The sequence below is a fragment of the Alosa sapidissima genome, chromosome 16 (genome assembly GCF_018492685.1).
Source record: "Alosa sapidissima isolate fAloSap1 chromosome 16, fAloSap1.pri, whole genome shotgun sequence".
NCBI classification, from domain to species: domain Eukaryota; kingdom Metazoa; phylum Chordata; class Actinopteri; order Clupeiformes; family Clupeidae; genus Alosa; species Alosa sapidissima.
In genome coordinates, this window is record NC_055972.1 from 26,142,948 (window position 1) to 26,162,441 (window position 19,494).

At 42.7% G+C, this 19,494-nt stretch overlaps 1 protein-coding gene across 2 annotated transcripts in view; it reads left to right on the plus strand.

Annotated features, from left to right (window-relative positions):
* Positions 1-7,324: 7,324 nt before the first annotated feature.
* sptlc3 (serine palmitoyltransferase, long chain base subunit 3) overlaps positions 7,325-19,494 on the plus strand; it is a 39,054-nt gene continuing 26,884 nt past the window's right edge. The window contains exons 1-8 of one of the 2 annotated variants that reach the window (XM_042065299.1): positions 7,325-7,547; positions 7,728-7,755; positions 7,848-7,970; positions 8,521-8,712; positions 11,037-11,191; positions 11,428-11,576; positions 17,977-18,101; positions 19,347-19,440. In XM_042065299.1, coding sequence (XP_041921233.1) covers positions 7,860-7,970; positions 8,521-8,712; positions 11,037-11,191; positions 11,428-11,576; positions 17,977-18,101; positions 19,347-19,440 — 826 coding nt within the window. In that variant the 5' untranslated portion in view covers positions 7,325-7,547; positions 7,728-7,755; positions 7,848-7,859. Of the gene's footprint in view, positions 7,761-7,847; positions 7,971-8,520; positions 8,713-11,036; positions 11,192-11,427; positions 11,577-17,976; positions 18,102-19,346; positions 19,441-19,494 lie in introns of both variants that reach the window. The other variant, XM_042065298.1, reaches the window with a different exon arrangement.

Here is a 19,494-nt window from a genome sequence, read left to right on the forward strand (position 1 = left end):
ACCCCATTTCCACGCACATGCTGTCTCTCCTCTCCTGCTTGTGTTCCATACCCCTCTGTCTCCCTTCCTCTCTCTTTCTCGGCACCTTTCTTCCTGTACGTTCAGTTCACCTTGAACGTATAGTGCATGTGTATGATGTTTTGATAGTCTCATTTCCCCTTTTATGTCCTCAACTCTCTCCGTTCTCAATGCTGCAGCTTCCCTCACTTCCGCGTTCCCAACAGGTTTATTTGATAACATAAAATAAAATCTGAGAATGCTCACCCAGTGCTTCACTAATTGCTGATGGCACGTGCCATCCCCACTGGACCCTAGACAGAGCACTCAATCAAGACATCATACAACCCGCCACCAAAAGAGCCTTTGGCACTGTATCGGTCCTGATGAGAACAGAAAAGCAACCGGGAACTGGGAAGGAGTCACAGTGTTTCCCATACATTGACATTGACATTTGTGGCGGCCCACCACAATATCAACACTGACCACCACACTGATTTTCCATATTGTGCTATTTAAATTGGATGGAATTAGTTTATAGTAGAGCTATGTGCACTTTTGCACAGCCTCTCATTGTATCTCAACTACCTACATGCACGTTTAAAGAAAACATTAACAATCCTGCAATTGTTGGCATAAAAGTTCACTGGCTAAATTGTGCTTAAATCTGCATCATAACCACGCTGTGCTAATTTGTTAAAAACTGTTGCATTCAAGTTAATTCTGCAAACCTACCACCACAAATAGAATTCAATTCTGTGGGAAACACTGGAGTCAGGAAGGGGTTTTTCATGGAGGAGGAATTATTGCCAGTGTTTTAGAGTAAGAGGACAGGATAAAGGCAGTAAGGGAGGCTCAACTGTTGAAGCAAGGTTTTTATATGAGCGGAACGGTAGACAATGGTGCAGGATCTTCCCTGGCACCTGTTATCCACAAGCAGGTGTTGTCCTGATTCAAAGATACGAACCACAGAGAAACTGATAACTTGCGTAAATAACATCTGTGAAATCAATGCTGGTTCTAAAACCAGTTTTCCATTTGAGCAAGGAGAGGTGAAGGTGTTATTGTCATCATGTTTACTAACTATGTTAATAGTTCAGAGTGCAACATTTGAAACATCATTCTTAACATTTTGATATCTGTTAGGTGCACAGCAGTCATACACAGCAGTCAAGCAGTGCTTTTGTAGTATTGTTAATGTGTCTTGATGTGACTTTATTTTATTCACCATTGTTGACTATTTTTACTCACCATTGTTGACTTGATTTTACTCACTTGTTGATTGTAATCGACTATCCCTTACTTTTCTCATGAGTTTATGTTTAAATTTGTGAGATTTCTCTCTTGTCTATCACAACATTTCATGGGTATCTTTTAGGCCCTTTTATCCTCCTCTATGAAGCTCACAAGGAGTGCCATTGATTTACCATGTCCTTGTAACACCAAATGCGAATATCTCGAAAGACAAGCTGAATCATTTGTTACAAGTGTGAAGTCTCCATTTTTCTCCAAGATTCTGCCTCTACATCACATTATCAGAAAGGGGCTAACATGCTAGAGGAGCTGCTGACTCTCTTACGCAATGGAAGAAACACAGGCGCCTGCCAAGCAATTATGGACGGGGGGGGGGGGGGGGGGGGCTGGGGGACAGTTTCTGTAAATGCCAAGGTACGTGCTGGCACCATGACCGCCTGCAACAGCTTAAAGGCACAGGCAGCCAATACTGGCGAAAGATTGTTGATATTGTAGTGAGTTCAAGAACGGGGAAGTGGGACCATTCTGGTTTTCGTCAATGTCAATACTGAACGTTTGGCAACGTCACTCCTAAACCTCTGTTGAATTCGGGACACCCCTCTTTGAAATTTTGATATCATTTAGCATAATGAAAGACACAAACTTATCCCATATATAAATACGATAGTCCTTATTATAGACATGGGGACTGTGATGTTACTTTCCAGTTTACTTTTGTGTAACTATGTGATGGTAGTCTTCTGGCTAGCTTGTTTGCCTGATTGTTGTTAGCAAGTGAACATTCTCAACTCTGGGAAGTTCTAAAAAGTGAAGTTTTCCCTCTTGCCAGTTGCACGAACACACCATTACAACTCAACAGCCAAATGCAGTTGGTTAATTTCCCAATTACTGAGCCGGGATTGTTTGTGAACACCAGATTGCAGCTGGCCTGACACCATAGATATTAGAAAGCTAGATGCCGCATTGGGCTCCAGAACGTACGTATATAGCGCCGCCATCATGGTGGGGGCAACGGTCACTGGAGTCCAATGGAGAAGCAGGTGTCTCTGATTGCTGGCAAGTGTTTCCCATAGACAGCAAGGTGTTTGCCCACAGCAATATGGCGGCCGTGTTCACGTATGCCACCTAATAGAACTCAACGGACAACGCGGTATCCAGCTTTCTAATATCTATGCCTGATACAAGAGCCTACAACAGCTTAACTTCCTTAGCCTGGAAGTCAGCCCGAATTTACCATGCTAACAAAATTTGAGAGTAGGAAATTCGGTCAGGAGTCGCTCCATTTAGAAGCCTATATGCCTGGTTAAGATATGTTCAGGCCAATCAAATCGTTTGGGAGGGCATTATACGATGATCATGGACAGATGAGCAACAGTGAAGCAGTCATCCACGTCACCTGAGCTCAGTGTTGTGTGCAACGCGTTACAAAGTAACGAGTTACAATAACGTAACTACTTTTTCGATTAAAAAGTAGTGTAACGCGCTACTACTAAAAATTTGGTAACGTAACGTAGTTCCTTTTTCATATCAGCGCAAAGTCACTTTTTCCAGGGACAGGTTTAACAGCGACGCTGCTTTCTCAGCTGCGCGCTTGTGCAATAGGCACAAGCTCCACACGGCAGCCTACGTGACAGAGGCTGGTAGCATGAAGTGCAATCATAGCTCCACATGGTACGTGACAGAGGCTGGTGGCAATGAAGCGAGACGCAGTCAACGCTAACTTCTGAGGGCTGGACATTACTTCGAACTCGAAACTAAGGGGAGTAATGTGAGTGTTTGTTGTAGCCTACACTGTGCCCTGATTTTGTCCACTGCCGTTAACTCAACTGCCAGCCTATTGATATGATTTGCACTAGCTTCGCACCAAATTTCGGAGGAGCGCCTGTTTAATGAAAGAGTATATAATATAAAATAAGCCCTCATATATTTTGTGTTCACCTATATGCCCAAGATGAATCGAGGCTATGTTATTTGATATTGTTTCATAGGGCTTTAGTGGTGGTGTTGAAGCCTATAAGCCCAATGTTTCCTTGTCAAGTGCTCTGTTTGTGGCATTTTTTACTAATAAATAGCAGAAAAGAAATACCTGTTATGTCCTCCATAGTAGAACTTTATGTAGGCCTATACATTTAGGAACAGATATTGGGTTCTGCCCAAAGTCGAGCAACATAAAAGTAACGTAAAAGTAACGAGTAACGTAAAAAGTTACTTTCCATAGAGGGTAACTAAGTAAAGTAACGGGTTACTTTTTTGAGTAAGTAACGAGTAACGGGCAAACACATACTTTTTAAAAGTAACTTCCCCAACCCTGCCTGAGCTTCCTTGAAATGATTTTGTTTACAACAATATCCCTGCTGCTGTAGAAGAGAGGTGTTTAAATTCCGCTATCACATCTGCTATGCAAGTTATTGACAGCACAAAAACAACAACAAGATGAACAGAAAACAGTGACTAAGGCATTTCACATCCTCAATTTTTATGGGTGGGGTAAATTCAGGCTGACCTCCAGACTAGGTTGAAACACACCCCATAACCAAATCCAAATGGCGTTTCACCACACTCAAATTATGATAAGAATCCCAGTCTTGCTACACCAGGCTACAAATGCTTAGCTCCTCAGGGAGGCGAGGCAGCTCCAGGGAGGCGAGGCCAGGACAAGCTACGCCCATCTCTTTAAAAAAAAATAATTCAGCCAATTGAAATACATATCACCAGTTATAAAACCAGGGGTCCATGTTTACTTGTATGTGAAGTGATAGCAGAAGAGAAAATAACTGGATCTTCTATCCACCTCAGCATAGGGATAGCAACCGGTGACTGGATTGTAGCGGTACATTTGACAGATGTGTGGGCTCTGTGTCAAAGCAAATACTAGCTGCAACAAATTAATCAAAAACCCTCTTCACTTTGGGTTGCCAAGGGAAGCTTTGTGTCCCCTCCCCTGTCAGGGCTAGATATCAACAACTGCAAAACAGATAGGCCTACAATAGGGTGACTACTTCTCTGGATTTTGTACTGACATTCCTGCTTGCTTCCTGCTATGTCCAGCCCTAGGTTTTAAGGCATTGGTCCTTTTTGGACATAGCTGAACACAACAGCGAACAACACATAGTCCTACAAGTAGGCCTAGCAATGATGAAAACAATGCATTCTCAGTGGGGCTTAGTAAACAAAGACTTTCAGTCTTGTCCCTCAGGCCAGCATGAGGGACAAGACCTACAAAGTTGTGTGGTGAGTTTTGCAGGGAGGTTGGTAATGCTAGTTAACAATAGCTAGGCTACTGTAGCCTTCATTGTACGAGTCATATCATCAATCATTAACCTAGAAATACTTCTTCGTTTTTTTACATTTTGTGTAATAATTCACAGCAATGCCTATATTTTTTCAGTGAGGCGCGGAGGTTTATGGGATGAGTAGTTCCTTCGCTCGGAATTGAAAATATGTACACAGTCATTAGCCTAAAGTGTTTATGCTTTGAGCGCGCTATAATTCAGACTAGAAACAAGGCCCCACCCGTTGCAGTGGCAGCACGATTGGTTCGCGAGGCGGTGGCGCTGCAAACCACTCAGGTGATACATTCAGAGAATGAAGCAGTTTCTGCTTCGGACGTCATATGTCACGTGATTTTTCCGTACCAAAGCAACCTTCGGAGCAGTGGTTCAAATGGAATTTAATGGTTTGAAGCACGTATCCAAAGATAATGAATGCGTAGCAAGATGGGTCATCCTAGTTCATGTCTATGAGGGCAAAGTGGAGTTCAGTCAGAGACGGGCTCTGGTTCAGTTCCCGCCTGCATAGGGGCGTGTCACTGACGTATGACTTACGTTTGAACGCCTCGGTTCCACGCCAGACAAGCCGGAGTACAAAATAAACTTGGTGTACACCTTCATTAATGTTGATTTTCTCCCGACTGGAGGGTCATACTATCACGACATTCTACTGAAATAGGGAGGAGGGTTTGGAGATCATGATACCGTGTCCGAAATGTGCATCCATTGCTCAGAAAAATAAGGCTTTGACAAATTCTGGGAATTCTGCCATAGACCTCAACGTTAAAAAGAGAGCCCGATCACTGCATAAATGTGCGGGGCGTGTACTGCTACCCTATAGAGTGGTGAAGTCCCGCCCCTTCCGTTTGCCTCCATGGGACCTATCTTTCAAAACAATTTGAACGGCAGTCTATGGCGAAAAATAAATTATTTTCTGGTCCCGGTTGACTTGTGCCTTGAATTACCCATATGATGTTTGTCAATTTTAAAGACAATTTTTCATGTAAAGATATTTGCAGTTTGTTTCGTAACTATTGAATTACAACATTGTGAAAGATCGTAATTCCAACGACTACAAACCCATCAGTCGCGCTAGTGACGTTAGCTCATTCACAGCCACACTAGATTGTACAAGCATACCAGCAACAGGTCTTAATTGGGCTTTCCTTGCCAAAGAAAATACCATGAGTCAGAGGATTAAACACATCAGGTAAGTTGTAATCGTCCATAGACTGTACATTACATACTGTTAAGTGACATAGCAGGCAGCAAGATGCAACCATTAACTAGCATAACAGCGTTTATCGTTTCATTACGTTGGTGACGTACATCGTTCGAGACGAGAGATGTAGTCCACTGAGTGGATTCGCACAAAACCAACATAACTTTTGAAGTCTATCGAACAACAGTACTTTCTTGACGTGAAAAATTATCTTTTAAATTCACACACATCATATGTGAAATTTGTGGCACAATTCAAACTGGACCAAAAAATAATTGTTATCTCTCCATTAACTCCCGTTCATAATTTTTTGAAAGATAGGTCCCATGGACCGGAAGTAGAAGGGGCGGGACTTCACCACTCTATTTGCATAAATTTCCAGGGACAGGAAATGGCCTCTCATGAAGTATCTTCGTAATCAACCATCTTTGACGTATGGAAGCTTCAGTGTCAGACTGCCATCACTATTTGAACCTGAAGCATAGACGGTGGCGCAGTAATATCAACGTGCAATGAGTCTTCCAACAGAAATCAATGGGATTTTACAAAATGCCAAATAAAACACGACAGAAACTGTATTTCGCTACGCTCTTGTTTTGGAACATCAACAACACATGGTTATAACCAAGAATAATACCAATATTTTAGAGTGGCCCACCATCCAGACCTCAATCCATCAAAAAAGGTGCAGTCTAGAATCATTGTGGAGACATGGAGGCTTGGTAGGTATTATAAGAACCATTTTGAGAGCTGTGAATGCAAATAAATTTTCCATTGATTATTTAAAAAGGGTATGAATAATTTTGGACACGCCATTTTTCATAAAAATGTAAAAAAAATGCTTCTTTTTTGATTCCATGTTTCTACCACATTGTTACAGACAGTCTTACAACCTTGGAAGTGTTTCCAGTCAGAACAAATATAGAGAAAATCAACATTGAATCAATATTTGCCAGGGGTATGAATAATTTTGTTCGTTAACTAGCTATGTTGACAACGTTATTTGTGCGTTTTGACATGGCCTATCTCAAGGCAGCATTTACGTGTTGTTGTAGGCTATCAAATGAAAAATGTGGCTTAAGGGCCTGAATGTCTGAACAGAAACACACACTACTGTGTCTACTATCATGTGATTGTATCTCTGAAACGCCCACGCGCATTCATATGCTCAGGTTCAAACCTTCTTCCACTCAAGCTTTGGTGAACCTGTATTTTTAAGGCTCATATCCTTTGCTGTTGTGACTTGTGACACACATTTATCTGCATTGATAGGCTACGGCTAGGCAATTGTTTCACTGAAACACACCTTAACATGAGCAGTAGCTGGGCCTACACAAACATGACTATCAAACTGATCAGCCTACCTTACTTATCGGTGACAGGAGCCAACGCCTCTCCTGCTTGCACAACCAGGGTATACAGGGTTGGTGCTGTTGTCACACCCTTTAACTCATACAGTCTATGCTTTAACTTAATAACTCCAAAAGTCACTGTAGCCTTTGGTAACAAGACGTAGGTAGAAGTGCTTAGAATTTGATGGTGTAACAACCCGTGGCGGGAAAGTCGTGGTAACATAACGTGAACTGAAGTCCTCGTGACGCTACCGACTGTCTTGAGACTCTCTCAACTGTCACTGTCCTAGTTAGACAAGAAGTCAGGTGTGCCGCTATTATGAAGCACTCGTCGGTATCCTATCAATAATAGCCTACCATGCGATGCCATCTGCGGTTGCTTCGTTAGTTATCAATGTGACACTAAAGTGGATCGTTTAACAGCTATGGAGAAGTGAAACTTGGTCATCGTGTGTACGTTGACACACCTTATTCATTCTGTCGTAGTAACTTATGTCGTATGGAGAAGTGAAACTTGGTCGACGTGTAACGTTAAGTTAACTAACCCTATTCATTCTGTCGTATCAAACTTCTTCAGTGTACAGTATAACTTAAACAGTTATCTGTCTATCAGTCTATCTTAATTGATTGTAGGACGACGGTGTACAAGACAAACCCCGCGGTAAGGTTAGCCTACTCATTTACCCATCTAACCGGTTTCACATAGACCTGTAGATTCTACGCTTGGGAAATTACTTCCTTGATCTCCCTCAGACCGCCGAAGACATGGCGAGAACCGCTGAACTCGCCCAGAATGGACATGTAAGACATGCACTGAACCAAAACAACGTGAAAAATATTGCAACAACGAAAAATGGATTTCACAATAAAGTTGTGGTAAGAGAACGCAACGCACATTTCAAATATTTTTTAGTTAGTGTATCACAGTAAGATAGCGGCCTTCCTGGACCACCACCGGGAATTTACTTCACGTTGTGAATAGTCTGACAGTTAAGCTATGCATCTAGGCTACTTTCTCTGCCGTGTCTGTTGACTGAATATCCTACCTGTGCGTAAACATGGATGAACAAACAGATAACAACAATTAAAGTTGCCCATATATTGCGTTCATTCATTTAGTCATTAAATGCCACAAACTCAGTCAGCTACGTCAGCCAGCTACGTTTTCAGTGACTTGTAAAAGAGGATAGGGTCAACTGTCACATTTCTGCCTCTGCATAACGGACCATTTTAATGCTCCTGACCTAAAACAATCTTAGGAGAGAAACTGATCAGGGTTCATTGCCAGTGTTTATGACCTGTGATTTTCTGTCGGAAACAGGGATTCATGTATTGCGTGCTGATAGGAGCATCCGTCCTTCATGAGGCTCTGGGTCATAGCAGCCACAACAGGTGTGAAATTAAATTACTCCTGTTTATATTGCAGAAAAATGGCACCAGCACAGGCCCACGACCTCAGCGGCGAGGAGAGGATTCCTTTGAACAGGCGCCCATGCATGTGGCCGTCCTAACCTACATAGGATTCGGGATAGTCACCTTGTTTGGCTACTTTAGAGACTTTCTGCGGGCAGTTGGGCTGGAGAAATGCCATGTTGCTCAGGAGCGGGATGAACAAAAGGTAACACTTAATCACCTAACTACAACACACAAGCTGACTAACTAGTGCAGTGGTCCCCAAACTTTTTCTTCCGAGGGCCAGCTCACTATGCCTGGCTCCAAGAGAGGGCCAGAGACTCGGAGTAGTTCTATATCAGTAACCATAAATACCTTAGTGCTGTGAACAACAGCAGTCTACCTTAGTTGAATATTCTATTACATTTAATCATAGGCTATTGAAATTTAATACCATTGTTAGCTGTGTTTATATTGTCATCATGCCATATCAGTGTAAAATTAAATAATACTATTTGCATTCCCAAAAGTATTAGCAGGGAGTCCCAAAAGTATATTTTATTAAAAAATGTGTGAACTCTGAATTCTGTGTCTTTGCATACACAGCTCAAGTTGTGAATATCCTACAAATAATTTAAAGTTCTCAAACTATGAGAATTTTATGAAGTGCAGAAGTGGTCTGAAATGACCACCATTCTAACTTTCAGTCACCTGATGAGAACTTTGTGAACTCTTTGTATGAACATTTGAAAGAGTGAATAAAAAATAGAAAATAATTGTCCCAGAAATATGACTTGAATAGAAGTTAGTTAGTTATTAACAATTAATTGATACATTTTTAAAATACTTTGAGCACTGATGCAGTCAGCATAGCCCTCTTACATTGTTTGCAGGTAGGCCTACATATCATTCCGTTTTCGATGGCAAACGCAAAACAGTGCCAAAACAACCACCGGTGGACAAAACGAGTATTACATGTACTGTTAAGACTCACCATAGAGAATGAATGGGGGAAATTGCGGAGGTTTTAGTTTGACGATGTTGTACTCCCGTGCGGGCCGGATGATATATACTACGGACAGTGACATGTTTTGGGGGGCCACCCAAAATGAGGTGGCGGGCCGTAGTTTGGGGACCACTGAACTAGTGCATGCATTTTTTTCTCTTTCTGAGAGCATTCTAAGTTGTATTTGATAGCAATTGCAGAGACATTGCATTGTCCTGTTGAGTAGCCTATGATGTCACATTGTTTATTTCATCTGGGTGCTGCATAGGGAGGGTTGCCAGGGCACTAGGCAGTTAGTCTGCTTCGGGACTACACCTAATTAGATCTCAGGTGGGTTTTGCTTCATTGCTGCAGCCCTGACACTAATCGGACGTGTCATCCCACGATCCCAGGCCAGGCAGCATGCGAAAACAACTGAGGTCTTTAGGCTAAATTTTATGTCAGCAATTGGGATACACTGCAAATAATATCCTGGTCTCATTAGATTTCTAAATGGTTTCATGCACGTGTAAGGTGAGCATTCCCTTGCTCTGTGCAATAGATTGGTCTTTGCTCGTTTATGTCTCAGTTAAAAATAATTCATATCTCAGTTAAAAATAATAACAAAAGCCTTACTGAGCATCATTCAAATTTGTTTTCCATAGTGGCCCTGCTGATTTGACAATGCTTTAAAGGGGAACTATGTAGTTTTTTTTTTCTTCAGCTTAATTCACCTTAGTCATTGGAATGGTTATATGACTTTTTCCGGGTTGAATGGTGGCCGTCCCGCTTTCCCTAGCGTCTGTGAGCAGAAAAACCACCCTTGCAACTTTGGTCCGACGGGCCATCGGTCTCAGAGTCAGAAAGTCTTGCGGTCTCGCGATGTAACGAATTGCTTTACGCCACTACAAATATACACGCCAGGCACCAGCTAGAACAAGGTAGCGATGGAGTTTCTCAGACATTCGTCATGGCAGAGCCATCGAAAAGAAGCAGAAAGCGAATAAACCGGGAAAGAGGAAACAGTAGACTGACTAAGTGAGGAGTATCGTAAAATATATACTCTGAAGCTGTAGGGAGAGCTCTAGAGAAAACTGTGTGCAAAAGGCGAAGAAATTGTCAAAACTGCATAGGAAGCCTTAAGCACTTTAGGTGTGATTCTGAACTTGTGAAGTGTGTAGTCTTGAAACACAGTTGTATCATTGTTGAATGATTAGCCATATCACCTAATGCCTCTCTGCAACACACAGTAACAGGAAGATAATACAGTTATATCACTAGGTTTCACAATTATTGACATACATATAACTAGGCAGAATGTTCACTTTTATTGCTCTTAGCACTCGTGCTACAGAGGGTGATAGTCGTGTAGTACAATCCACAAAATCTCTCACAGTGGTATGTAGTTACAAACACCTCATCTCTAGGATACACTCTAGAAAACATTTTAAATAAGATGTCGTCCGTGCTAAGCTAGTAAATCATGATTCTTTTAGCATGTGCTACATATATGTAGCACTGTACAGCCCTGCATATAAGCGTCTAACGTTGTCTTTGGTTCACAGGACTTTGTTCCCCTTTACCAAGATTTTGAGAACTTTTACACCCGTAATCTATACATGAGAGTACGTGACAACTGGAACCGGCCCATCTGCAGCGTGCCCGGTCCCGTGTTTGACCTCATGGAGAGGGTAACCGATGACTACAACTGGACCTATCGGTATTTTCTCCTCTAGGCACAATCAAAGTATTCAACACAGAAACTTTAAAAATGTTAAACATGCAAACTCTCACGTATTACAGGTTGTGAGTGAAACTGATTTTGATTTTTCTAGACCCAGTCCCTATTCATTCCTTTATAATGAGAACAAAGAAGACAAGGTGTGTTTGTAAGGGACAGTTCAGTCAGTAAAAACAGGACTTAAGTGACTAAAAGGAATGTATGTTTGTCCACAGGCTGACAGGAAAGACCATAAAGAATGTGATAAACATGGGGTCCTACAACTACCTGGGCTTTGCCGAGAACAATGCTGACTTCTTGCAGACTGTGGCGGATAAGCTGAGCAAGTACGGGGCGGGAGTCTGCGGCACTAGACAGGAGCTTGGTGAGTGACTGAATGAATGGCTGTGTGGCAGATTTACAACCTTCAGTAGTGCAGTCTCGAAAGCAGCGCAAAAAAGGATGTGTTTTTTTCCGGAACATCTCAGAGGCACTTCAAAGGAAAAATAAAAAAGACCCCTGTCTTTCTTGGTTGTTTGCTTATTGAATCCATTATCAGAATCTATTTTATATTTTTGAATTTTATATATTTATATATATATATATATATATATATATATATATATATATATATATATATATATATATATATATATATATATATATATATATTTATTTATTTATTTATTTATTTATTTTATATATTTTCCCCCTAAAAATGCAAGCCTCATGCTAGAACAAGAGTGAATTATTCTTTCTTGCATTAATCAATGTTTCTTTCTATCCATCCGGTTATTATCGTCTTCATCAATTACATAGCAAGAATCTTTAATTACCCCTCTCTGACTTTAATGTGAAATTAATAATTTAGCCATTGCTGAATTATGTGAAGCTAAAGTTGGGATCATTATGTGGTGACTGTTTGAAACAGTGGAAATAGTATCAGTGTTTAAGTGAGTGTTGTCAAGCTACCAAACAAGGTCACATTCAAGATGTAGGTACCAGTGTGTAAGAGATGTGATGCTCTCTGTTCGGGAGCTGCTAGTGTGCCCATATAAAGCTGTCTGTTTAGCAGTTTGATCGTCTTCCCTGTTTAGAGATAGACATAGAGATTTTTATTTGCCATTTGTACACTCAGACAGTATGGTACATAGGAATATTATCATAACATCCTTAATGAAGCGAAACGTGACAGTCTGTACGATCTGTATGTGGAGTATGACCACAAAGGTTTCCTGAGCTGTGTATAGTATGTGTGCAGACTAGAGTTTCTCTCTCTTTCTCTTTCTCTTTCTCTCTCTCTCTCTACTATGATAGTGTGTGTCTGCTTGCATGTGTATGTGTGAGAGAAAGAGAGAGATGGAGAACATCAACTCTTCTCTCTCTTTCAGGCAGTCATCTCATTTCCTATTTCTTTCATGCATTTCCTACTTGCTAAATGAGATCAGTCTACCTATGCAACAAAGCAGGGCATTAGTGAGAAGAAACACATGCACATTACACATGGTGGAAACACTCAGCATTTTACCCCCTGCAAAACAGGAAGTGGTTAAGGGGGATAAATGAAAAAAAAGACATGTGATCAGTGATAAGAGTTCCTGTAAAGGTTGGAGTACTAAGTCCTTCTATTGCTCACTGGATTGATTTATTTATTTACCTGTATATGGCAGTTTTGAAATGGGCTTGGTGGTGGTTGCGTAGTGGTCGAGATGCTGGGCTAGCATAGAAAAGTTGTGAGTTCAAGTCCAGGCTTCCACCGTTGTGCCCTTGAGCAAGGCACTTAACCCCAAGTTGCTCTGGGGACAATGGGCCATGTAATATGATTGACACATGTGAGTCACTTTGGATAAAAGCGTCTGCTAAATTAATAAATGTAAATGTAAATCATGGTCTGGTCTGCTTAGGAAAGAGTTTGGGGAGGAAATAGGTGAGTCTGGTGTTTTGTTGGTGTTTGGTTCAAGTATCAACAGACGTGATGTCAACCATAATCCCTGACGGTACCTTTTGAGGGCTTCATTATTCATTAATTTTTTTTTATGCATGCAGCTCCGTAGCTTACATGAAGGGATCGGTACGACATGCTACCATAGCTAGTTAATAATCCTTGTGTATCTAGTATCTACAGTATGTTTAATAACAAATCATATCTTGTAGATACATCTCTCTATCTCAGTCATATGTTAATACCTGACCCTCTGAATTAGTGGTAGCGTCACTTTTCCATAGTACTAGTCTAATCCCCACGAGGACAGAGGGCCCAGTCTGAGGTCATTTCTTGAACCCATTCCCCCTTTACCCACTCATTTCCTGTCTGATCCTCTCCATCCTATTGCATAAAGGCTAGAATAGCCCCATGATAAAAACTTTTAAAAGGGCCGTCAACTACTCCACGTAACCCTGTGTTGCCCTGTTGAAATTCCACAGTAGCTTTATAGTAGCTGTGTCACAGAAACAATCTGTGTGTTGCCAATGATTCACAGGTGGGCCTACATTTTTTAACCATTTTACCATTATGATTAACAGAACAGAAAAAAAACATCAACAATACCTAACTGTCTTTTATTGACTTCCTTCACCTTTGCACATTTACAAACACAGTCATAGCTCTTGTATGTGTGACATGCAAGGATATGGTCAGTACCATATTAAGAATAAAACTAAAGCATGTTTGAAAATAGCTGTGATATCTAATGATTAACTATGAAATTTAGCTGTACAATGTGGACCTTTTAAAAAAAAAAAAAAAAAAAAAAAAAAAAATGTCACATCATGACCTCTTGGTAGTCTGTGAGAGTGACAATGCAAATGACAGGTGAAGCTTTAACCACATGGCAGATGATATATTGCTGTGGGTGTGTGCTTGTGTGTCGGGGTGAGGCGCAGAGACAGAGAGATTGTGTGCTTGTGAGTGTCAGGTACTGAGAGCCCTTCCTCACTTCTAGCTTTATTAGACAGCAATGACACCTGCTAGACTGCTGATGGAGCATTCCTGACGCTGCCCTGCCAGATAGAACTGTAGCCTAAATCTCTCTCTCTCTCTCTCTCTCTCTCTCTCTCTCTCTCTCTCTCTCTCTCTCTCTCTCTCTCTCTCTCTCTCTCTCTCTCTTTCTCTTTCTCTCTCTCCCAGCTGCTCATTTAGTATGTATTAAAAAGTAGGCAAGCCCCACAGTATATACTGAGCCAAAGGCCAGGTGATTGCCACAGGACTGTTGAGATTGATTTAATTTTGAGTGGAGTATAGAGCTATTCAGAATTCAGAAACACCTGCAGTAGGTGACGGAACAGACTAGGACAATGCTGGTTTGTTGCACTTCGGGTTCATTGAAATCACCCTACCCTTGGGAATGAAATGAGGGGGAGATATGAAATGCGGTAGAAAAAGATGGTGTGGTGAATGAATGTTAATTGTATCACGTAAAAGGTCTGTCCTCTGTCTTGCCGCTTTCCATGTCACGGAAACCCACAAGGGTCAGTGTGCCTGTCTGGATTATGAATCAATGAAATTAGTAATTTCTTTGGAATGTGCAAATTGAAAAGTATCCACTTATTCACCAGGGCCAGCTCAGAGAACCTTGAGTGTGTTTCTCTTAAAGGGACACCAGGCAAGCCTGATGCTTTTTCTCTACGAAACTCCCCCTCGCTCGGTCTGAAGCTCTTTTCCTTTTCTTTGCATCTTCCGTCAAGGGTTTTCCCTGCTTCTTCGCCGGCTCTGCCATTATACACACGTTTGCAACAATCGCTAGCGTTTCGTTAGCCTGCCTCTGTGCCGTGGATGCAGGATGTAAACTGATCCTGCTTCGGTCGGCGGGTACGATACACTGAACTTGCAAGCAGGATATTCTTCCTACAGGCAGTAGGGGCGGGCGAGAGAGTCTTCATTCGCCCTGTAATGAGTCATTTAACCATATACCGACTTACGAAGATGAGTAATTAACACGAAAACGTTGCCTGGTGTCCCTTTAAACTACTGTATCTTAAAGCATGCTTTTGAAATGAACCGTAATTGTGCACTGAGTTCATCCTTATTTCTGTAGACCTAGGGCATTAGATAGGTCTGAAAAGGTGTGCCTTATAGAATAGGCCTGACTCATTTGTGTGAAACAGTAGACCAAATCTCCAAGAGGCAGCTTTAAAAGCCAGGTGGTCTACCTGGCACCGTGGAACCATTTGATTGTGTGGAGGTCGTCCACTGTGGTTTCTGTACTTTGACCGGCTCAACGATCCAAAGGCAGGCAGTTTAATCTAAACAAAGGTGTCAGAATGAGCTCGGAGAGTTGGAGAGGCACATTCTGACCAAAGTGGCTGGTCTTAGGTATGACCTTATCTTCTACACAGGACACATTCTCACCTTGACAAGGGGAAAAGTGCTGTGAGAATCATGTTCTTTGATTTCTCAAGTGCTTTTAACACCATTCAACCCCTCAGACTGGGAGACAAGCTCTTGCAGATGGGTGTGGACGCTCACCTGGTAACCTGGATTACAGATTACCTGACCGAGCGACCACAGTTCGTCAGACTGAAGAACTGCCTCTCTGACACTGTGATCAGCAGCACCGGAGCGCCACAGGGAACTGTGCTCTCTCCAGTCCTGTTCACCCTGTACACATCTGACTTCCTCTACAACACCGAGTCATGCCACATGCAGAAGTTTTCTGATGACACTGCAATTGTGGGGTGTATCACACTAATCTACTCCTACAACTCCAAAACATTAGAGTACATTAGAGGTACTCTAATGTTTTTTTTAAACTGTCCTAAAATTGTGAGAATTGTTCTAAAACTTACTGTTTACCATGTTGTTAGTCGCTTTGGTTAAAAAGCGTCAGCCAAATGTAATGTAATGTAATGTAATGTAATGTATCAGGGACGAGCAAGAGGAGGAGTACAGGAGCCTGGTGGAGGACTTTGTGCAGTGGTGCAAACTCAATCACCTTCAACTAAACACTTCAAAGACCAAGGAGATGGTGGTGGATTTCCGAAGGTCTAAGCCCGCTCTGCTACCAGTCTCCATTGATATGGTCAATGTGGAGGTGGTAAGCACCTACAAGTATCTGGGTCTCCACCTGGACAATAAACTGGACTGGTCAACCAACACTGATGCACTCTACAAGAAAGGTCAGAGCAGGCTGTATTTCCTGAGGAGGCTGCGGTCCTTCAATGTGTGCAGCAAGCTCCTCAGGATGTTCTAGTCTGTTGTGGCCAGCGCCCTCTTCTATGCAGTAATATGCTGGGGAGGAAGCACAAAGAAGAAGGATGCTGGGCGACTTGACAGGCTGGTAAGGAAGGCTGGCTCTGTAGTGGGAGCTGAACTGGAGTGCATCACTTCAATATCTGACAAAAGGACCCTAAACAAACTGATCAACATCTTGGACAATGAATGTCATCCGCTCTACAGCACAATCAAAAACCAAAAGAGCTTGATCAGCTGGAGACTTCGCTCACTGCCATGCACAACTGAAAGGCTGAGGAAGTCATTTGTTCCTAGGGCCATTGAACTGTACAATGCCTCACTAAAGGGAAGAGGAGAGATAGACTTCTCTGCTTAGTCTGTCTGCCTCTCCACCCTCTCCATGTCCATGTTTTTTGAGTACTGACTGCTCACTACTGCTTACTACTGTTTTACTACTGTTCTACTATTGTACACAGCCTAATGTTTTCTCTACTGTTTTACTGCTACACTGTTTTTTTTTTCATGCTATATTAGCACACATGATCAATGGCTGCGGTCAGGCTTCTGATACAATACTGAATGAATGAATGGCTATAACCCTATTACCTCAACCTGTTCTTGCACTGAAATAGTTTTTTATTTTACCTTGTCTACATTACACTTTACTCCCCTATTTGTCTATATTATTTATGCTGGTCTCTAGACCTTACTCTTGCACTGTTGCACTGTTGGACTACTTTTTGCACCTTCACCATGACACTCACTCTCTTGAGCACCTTGCCAGGCACACATAACTAAGGACTATGGCTGACTACTGTTTGCACCTTCACCATGGCACTCACTCCCTTTAGCACATCACCAGTCCCAGCCCTGTCACTACAAGCGTCTTATGCTTGATCACCCTCAAGCACATTGGTCTTTCTTAATTTCATTTATATAGTGTATTTAGTTTTTAGTTTTGTTAGTTTTCTTATCTGTCTTATCTTCTACTGTCTTATTGTACAGTGGAGTTTAGTTATATGTTTATACTTACACTTATGTTTACCACTTCTGCTGTAAGTGCATGTTGTGTGTTATGTCTGTATGCTACCGAGACCCTTGAATTTCCCCTTGAGGATCAATAAAGTATCTATCTATCTATCTATCTATCTATCTCTATCGAATTAATCTTTCATCTTTAATATTTCATTTATGTGTGTTTCACAGTGTACCGATAAGGAATAGATGGACACAGATGGGCAAAGGAAAAGATGCACAGTAGGCTGACTTGTGCATTGTTAATGCCCAGTAAATGTGTTATTGTACAATAAGATATTCTATGAACGCTAACTTGGAACAATGACCCCCAGACAGAAGTGTTAGACAAGAAAACAAACAAACAAACAAACACGTGCAACCCTAGAAGGTAACAGGATGACACACTCCTTACATGCTTGTCAAACAGAGTTGTGACTTAAAGGAGAAGCATAAGTGTACACATTGCTGTCATAGTTTGTTCTCGCCTGAGTTCCATTCATAGTGTCCTTATCTGATCCTGCCCTGCCCTGACTTGTTCTTTTTCTTTTTTTTTCTTTTTTTCTCTCTCTCTTTCTCTCTCTCTCTCTCATTTGTGCAGGTAACCTGAGTATACATGAGGAGCTAGAGCAGCTCGTGGCTGAATTCCTAGGGGTGGAGTCTTCCCTGACATTTGGAATGGGCTTCGCCACAAACTCCATGAACATACCTGCGCTTGTGGGCAAGGTGTGTTTTTTTTTCTGACTACATTCCTCTTTACTATTAGAGGCTCTGCTGCTGCTGCTGTTGTGCTGCGGTTTAGTCACACACACACACACACACACACAGCTCTTGCAGAGCAGCTTGTTAATTATGCGTAGCGATACTCCCTTACACTTCTCCGAGGGCCTCGGTGGAGAACAGAAGCTCCAAAACATCCCTTAAAAAGGGAAATAAACAAAGACACATTCATTACAATCCCTAATTAAAGCAAGCAGTAGCTAAAGGGCTAGAGTCAGTGGTGTAGACAGCAGATGACATGGTGGGGGTGGGGGATCAGTTCATGGCATGTGTTTACGGAGAACCCGTCGCTGTTGGCACACAGACCCACCGAACAGGGCACTGGTGGCGTGAGGTGAAGCACACACTAATCCCGGCGCAGTGAGCTGCCTGCTTCAACCGCGGCGCTCGGGGAGCAGTGAGGGGTTAGGTGCCTTGGTCAAGGGCACTTCAGCCGCGGCCCACTGGTCGGGGCTCGAACCGGCAACCCTCCGGTTATAAGTCCAGAGTGCTAACCAGTGGGCCACGGCTGCCCTACAACTACAGAGTAGCTACAGAGTAGCTCACTAGCAGATATGATGAGACAGGGGGGGTGGTGGTGGTGGTGGTGGTGGAGAGGAGAGGATCGAGCAGGGGTTGCCTAAGGCAGTGCAGTTTAAGTGGTGGAGAAACGAGGGGTGCATCAGCCGGAGGAGGGCGATTACCCCAGACCCATAGATGCCCTCGGTCCAGCTCACCCCCCGCCCCCACCCAGCCCTGGAGGCGATGGCCGGGGCAGGAGGCCATCTGAAGTGCCTCTGCACAGGGGCAGATTGAGTGTGACAGCTGCTGTTATTGTTGGGACAGGCCAAGCGGCCCCGGGGCCAGGCTCAGAAGCCCGGCCACTGAGACACATTCATCAGGGTGGCCCCGCCAGCTCCATAAGGCCATACAAGACAAACGCTGGCTGAGGGGTGGAGGGGATGTGGTGGAGTTTGGGGAGCGCCATACCAAAACAACAATCTCGTGGAGAAACCTTTGATTTTAGCCAGGGAAAGCGCTCATGATTATTCAGTCTGTTTGGACTGCCTGTCTATCCTGCAGCCCTATCTGTTCTCAACACTGTACTGTATGTTGCTTGTGAGAGGTTTTTTAAGTGTGTGTGTGTGTGTGTGTGTGTGTGTGTGTGTGTGTGTGCGTGTGTGTGATATTCACTCTGGTTTGTTTTCACAGGGTTGCCTTATCTTGAGTGACGAACTCAACCATGCGTCTCTTGTCTTGGGAGCCAGGTTGTCGGCAGCTACGATACGAGTGTTCAAGCACAACAGTAAGTACAACCAGAGACTTTCTAATGAGGAGACACAGCACTCAAAAAACCCTC